The sequence below is a fragment of the Camelus dromedarius genome, chromosome 5, assembly GCF_036321535.1.
Source record: "Camelus dromedarius isolate mCamDro1 chromosome 5, mCamDro1.pat, whole genome shotgun sequence".
Classification (NCBI taxonomy): domain Eukaryota; kingdom Metazoa; phylum Chordata; class Mammalia; order Artiodactyla; family Camelidae; genus Camelus; species Camelus dromedarius.
In genome coordinates this window covers 29,621,906-29,628,267 of record NC_087440.1, presented here as the reverse complement: position 1 = coordinate 29,628,267, position 6,362 = coordinate 29,621,906, and the positions used below count along the sequence as shown (strand labels likewise).

Sequence of the window (6,362 nt, the reverse complement as noted above, 5' to 3'; positions counted from 1 at the left end):
TAATGCCATTTGCAGCCACATGGATGGACTTGGAGATCGTCATTCTAAGTGAAGTAAGCCAGAAAGAGAAAGAAAAATACCATATCACCCATATTTGGAATCTAAAAGACGAAAGGCACAAATGAACTTATTTACAAAACAGAAACAGACTCACAGACATAGAAAACAAACTTACGGTTACCAGGGAGAATGGGTGGGAAGGATTAAATACGAGTTTAAGATTTGCAGGTAATAACTACTATATATAAAATAGATAAACAAGTTTCTTCTGTGTAGCACAGGGAACTATATTCAATATCTTGTAATAGCCTATAATGGAAAAGAACCTGAAAAAGAATATATGTATACATAACTGAACTACTTTGCTGCACACCTGAAATTAACACATTATAAATTAACTATACTTCAATAAAAAATGGTTAAAAAAGAAACAGAACAAGTGGTCGAGAACTATGAAAAGAAATAAACAACAGATACATGCTCACAGATGGCTGACGTTTTAGTCAATACTAATAATTATCTGAAAAAACCATTTTTTAACCTGAAAATGAGTTAAATACGATTTTTGTGAATGTTTGTAAATAAGTTAAATACAATTTTGGACTCTAATTGTTCAAGAACATTTTTGATTAACACTTTTAATAGCCTCAGAAATTTCTGCAGGGCCATTTTCATATCTTTGTTTCTAAGACTATATATCACAGGGTTAAGAAGTGGGGTCACAACAGAATAAAAGAGAGTAACGATCTTCTGCATTCCAGCTTCATGCTCAGAGGCTGGGCTTCCATACATGATAACAACTGAGCCATAGAACAGTAAAACCACAGCCAGGTGAGACCCACAAGTGGAGAAAGCCTTTCTTCGTCCAGCTGCTGAAGGGACTTTGAATACAGCTTTTAAAATCAGAGCATAGGACCCCATGATAAAGGAACAGAGAATGATGAGGGGCACAGGACATAAAGTGGAGAAGACAAGCTCTATCACAGGAGCTTTTTTGCAAGTGAGTGCTAGAAGAGGACTTGGGTCGCACAGGAAGTGGTCAATAATCCTGGAACCACAGAATGACATTTGGGAGATGATGATAATGGGAATCAAAAACCAGAGGAAACCACTTACCCAGCAGCTGACCACAAGATTGGAGCAGAGTCGTCCAGTCATAAGAGTGGGGTAATGTAGAGGCCGGCAGATGGCAAGGTAGCGATCAAATGCCATTATAGCTAAGAAAAAGCTTTCTGTAGCACCCAGGGAGAAGAAAAAGTAGAACTGGAGAAAGCACCCAGAGAAGGAGATGACCTTGTTGTCAGAGAGGAAGTTGGCCAACATGTTGGGGACCGTGGAGGTGACATAGCAGATCTCCAGGAAGGAGAAGTTGGCGAGCAGGATGTACATGGGGGTGTGGAGTCTCTGATCCCAGCACACAGCACAGATGATGGAACCATTGCCCATGAGGGTCAGGAGGTAGGCACCAGAGAAGAGCACAAAGAGGAAGATGTGGCCCTCCCTGGAGCCAGGGAAGCCCAGGAGGATGAAGCCAGTGATGTTGCTGGTGGTGTTGGGGGTGTTGGAGATTTTCATCTTTCTGTGCTCTGTGTAAGGACCAGCAAATATCAAATGAGTGTGTATAGATACTTGGGGATCCAGATTTATATTTAAATCATCTTTGGAAAGAAATAAGGACTTGTATATCAATAGCTAATTTTTTTCTTGAAGACTGAAATATTGACTTGTGTTCCCTCTTTAATCTCATTCATACTTTCGTTATGGACCTAAGAAAATTTCTGATCAGAATTGATAAGCCCTTCAAGAAAAGAATTGTAGACGTATTTGAAGATTATATTAGACTTAATAAATTATATACCTATCAGTATATTACATTTAAGAGAACATCTTTCTATATCTATCCATCTACCTACCTACCTTATATCCTTTCTCACAATCATGGAATTTTCTTCACTTTTAGAAGGCTGACATCATTGCAGTTGTGTCAGTATCTGAGTGAAACTAAGTAGCTATGTGACAGGAACTCTCAGGGCTTTTTTACATGACTTTTGAAACTGGCCCTGTTTCAACTGATTTATTCGAAAGTTAATAGTATTATATACCGTTCATCTGTAAAACAATCAGATCAAGTAGAGGAAATTATCCTAAAGGAAAGTAGCCTGCACTTATGTTAAAACAGTAATCCTAGCCAATCACAGTAGACCAAAGTGAAAGAATTATTAATGGGCCATTTTGAAACAGGCCTATCTACGCTTTCCTGAAAAAGAAATGAAATTTCCCAGTCTACAATTATAATTCTTTTCCAATGATACGAACTATGGATATTACTGATAACACAGAATTCTAAATTCACAGCAGTGGATTTGTAGGGATTGAAAACTAGAATTTTGCTCTACACCCCGCAATAACTACTGAGAGCATCTAAAGTTAGAATGACTTTTACAGGTTTTGCATCTGCACGATGCCTTTCTTTGGTTCTACATGAGTTAAAATATTTTTGTTTCCATGCACTCATGAATTGAAATTAACTAGAGACCTCTGTAAGTAAATTATAAATGAGCAACAATAAGTCTGTGTTTGCCACCCCTTGTTGTATTGTAAATCCAAATTTTCCTTTTTTAAATTTGGCACAGGGACCCAGTAGTCTAATACTTTCCTACTGTGAATACTCAAGTTCTGAAACCTCTGGTGCCAAGTGCAAAAGGTGGCAGCAAGAGCAGCATAAAAATAGGGACACACAAGAATAATTCTGCCTGTGTAAAGGTCCTTAACGGATTCTAATAACTTTAGAATCTAAAGAGTATGTTAGTAAGTCTATTACCAATTCAGAGGAAGGTCTTTATTATGCTTAATTGAAAACAATTGTTACTAACCATGATTAGGCATTTTTGACCTGGTTTGTTCTGCTGGCGTTTCTGAAATTCCATTTTGGGAGCAGGCTTCTGCTCAACAACCTAACAACTGACCACTTGGATTGAATGTTTAAGAACTCTTGTTTTTGGTGGAATTTATTTCAGTATAGTATTTCCTCCCTTTCCTTTCGCTCACGTGTGATTCATCAGCATTTTCTGTTATTTTGTCTCCCAAATAAGTTTCATGCCGACACACACTGTTCTTCAAGCCATCATCTTTTGTCTCCTGGGCCACTGTGATGCTGTCTGAACTGACTTCCTGTTTCCACCATGCTTTTCTACAACCTGTTACCCATGCCTTGGTCTGGGTGATTCTTTAAAAAAAGAAAATCAGGTCAATCCCTCTCCTTGTACACAGACTTCAGTTAGGTTCGTAATGCACTGAGAATAAAATAAAATCTTCACACTACAGTGTATGATTTGACCCCTCCTAACATCTCCAACCTCATCTGATGACTCTGTAATCAGCCACATACATACTTTCTCACATACCCACACACATAGAAACAAACACCCTGTTGTGCAAAGGACACTGACATTTGAATTCTATATAACTTTCATGTGCCACAGAATGTTAGTTTTCTATTGATTTTTTAATTTAAATTACAAATATAAAAGTTTTAAAATTCCCTGGCTATACAAAAATAGGTAGCAAAAAAAAAAAAAAAAAAATAGGACCGTTGGCCATAATTTCCTGGCTCCTGTTCAGCCTATTTACAGGGACAGGAAAGCAAAGAGCATTCATTTTCCTGTGGAACAATGGAATCTCCTTGACCTAGCAAGTGACTTTATTAGAAAAGGAAGAGACCCTCAGAGGGCAGCTGGGATCACTGTCCTTCTCCTCTGCTAACAGATCTGTTGGGCCAGCTTTCAGCTTAATTATAAAAATGAGTTTTTCAAGTCATCAGTATTTGCCTCTCTTTCTGTTTCTCTAAACACACACACACACACACACACTCTCATGTGTGCACACCTCCCCACAATACTTTAGTTCTAGAACAGTGGCCTGCTTTGTTTCTAGAAACAAGCAAGTTCTTTCCTGATTCAGGGTCTTTGTTCTTTTTGTCCTTGGTGGTCATTCTTTATCCTAGTTCTCAGCACAACATAAGGAAGATACTAGGTATTTTGTAAATATTTTGTAAAGAAATGTTTGTCTACACTGTTACCAACATAGAGAACATAGACAGATAATAGGTAGATATTTCCCAAATACTTCATTTGAACTTCAAAAGCCTGTGGGGTGAAATTTTAGGAAACGAATTGTATAAGAAAAGGCTTCAAATGACCTAAGGCTACCAGAATGTTCGCCCAGATTTTGGAGGAATCCATTCAAAGGACAAAAAAGAGGGTTGAATGTTCTGCCTGGAAGAACTTCTACCCCAGATAGTTTCCTTTCTGAGTGCTAAAGATAATTATGCTCCCACAAGTGTGTATGTTAAAGTAGGAGAGACAGCAGATGGGATGGAATTTCTAGGTTCAGCATCATACAAAGTTGGTTAATATTTCTTAGTGGAGTCTTTTAATATCTATAAGCTTCATTTTCTTAAACGAAGAGGAAGTAGAATTCTGTGATTTTTAAATCACTTTTCATTATAACATGCTCACTCCTATTCCAAGTATACCACAAGTACACAAGATATTAAGACTTTACAGATCTAGAGGTGGTATTTTAGTTACATTTATCTCTCAGAGGAGAACATGAGTTGGATAGATTGTCACTCATAAATGAAGCCAAAAGATCTAGGGCAATTCCTTCTCAGGGTAGTTCTCCACTCTGAGAGTCTGAAAAAGGTGCAGAAAACAAAAAGGATGTTAAAAATGATTTTTTGTGTGTCATCACCATTTCACGCTTGACCTAAAACTGCCAGTGGGTGAAGAAAAAGACACTTCTAACAAGACTGTATTCTTTGTTGCTTACCTTTTATTACTTCATTCTTGTGTACAGAGCAGCAGTGGTAAGCTGGAGCTGTCCAGAGTAGCAGAAGAGTCCCCTGAATCAGCTGCAGAAAGTGCTGTGGCAGAGGAAGCGGGAATGTGCATACAGTGGTGTCAAAGCTGTGCTCTGTATACAGGGTGTTTGGACTGAGTTCACTAACAAAGCCAAACAAACCACACACTCACCCCTGTTACACCTTGGAAAAGGTGGGATAAACCCAGTCTATAACGTGTAAGATGAAGGAAAGACATTTCTGTGATATTTTTCTTGTTTCCCAAAGCTGGTCCAAGTAGGCACAATAGTGTGGAAGCACGTTTGACCGCTCTCACAATGGCACATCCATCTGCTTGCTTTGATCTGGTCAGGAGGTGCCACACTTGTCTATTTCTTTTTTTTTTTCTTAACATTTTTTATTGATTTATAGTCATTTTACAATATTGTGTCAAATTCCAGTTTTCAGCACAATTTTTCAGTCATTCATGGACATATACACACTCATTGTCACATTTTTTTCTCTGTGAGTTATCATAATATTTTGTGTATATTTCCCTGTGCTCTACAGTGTAATCTTGTTTATCTATTCTACAATTTTGAAATCCTAGTCTATTTCTGTAAAGGTATTGAAAATGAGAACAACTTTCCCATTTATGAAGAGTGATTGGCAGCTAAAGCATAATAGAAGAGCAAAGGATTTGGAGTGAAGAGTCTAAGGTTTGAATTACAACTCATGTTTTACAAAATATGCAAAGTGTCTCAAGTCAGTTACGTAACTATTTTCAGCTCTCTCAACTGTAAAATGGGCACAGTAACATTTTCACCAAAGGGTTGAGGACTGTGAATGAGATACCATTGGAACCCTGTCTAGGGCCTGAAACAGTGTAATGCTTAGGAATTGCTAGCTGTATAATTTATAGCTGAAGCAAAGTAAAAGCAGTCTTATTTAGAGGTTAGTAATTTTTCTGGCTCTTTTATGTTTATTTTCTCACTGTAAGCATTACATGATCTCCTTTCATGGACAAGAGGGGAATCCAGACCTGAAGTTTCAATGTCTGTTCTTCCTGGAGAGGAGGGATGGTCTCCTCCACAAAAACCAGTAAGAAGTGAAGGAGTAGAAGTAGGGTGAAGGTCTCTCGGTGTTTGCTGGAGAATGGCTGGATTATAAGCAGAGCCTCCAGGTAGTGAGGATCCATGGGGATCAATTTCCCACTTCCAGAAACTGTGTTAGGAGAGTGCTCTGTACTAGTTATTCCCTTCCCCTGGGGCTTGTCTTCTCTGGAGACCCTGATGTCTTCTCCCTTTGTTTTCCAGCAGAGTGGAAAACATTGCCTTTTCCAGCCCCAAACTTTCCCAGGATGGCATGAGGTTTAATCAATCTGTAAGCCTTCTCAGAGTGCCTACCAGCTGTTCACGGGAAAGTCTATAACAGTAACACGGAGTGTGGTGGCTGAGATGGAGGAAGCTGTTCCCGTGACTCTAGTGATGGCTGTCAGTTATGGGTTTTGAGAACAGAGCCT

At 38.6% G+C, this 6,362-nt stretch overlaps 1 protein-coding gene across 1 annotated transcript; it reads right to left on the bottom strand.

Annotated features, from left to right (window-relative positions):
- Positions 1–552: 552 nt before the first annotated feature.
- Positions 553–1,637, bottom strand: LOC116153362 (olfactory receptor 11G2). The gene has a single exon (XM_031452776.2). The coding sequence runs from the start codon at positions 1,573–1,575 to the stop codon at positions 553–555; it is 1,023 nt and encodes a 340-aa protein (XP_031308636.2). The 5' UTR covers positions 1,576–1,637.
- Between the last annotated feature and the right edge of the window lie 4,725 nt (positions 1,638–6,362).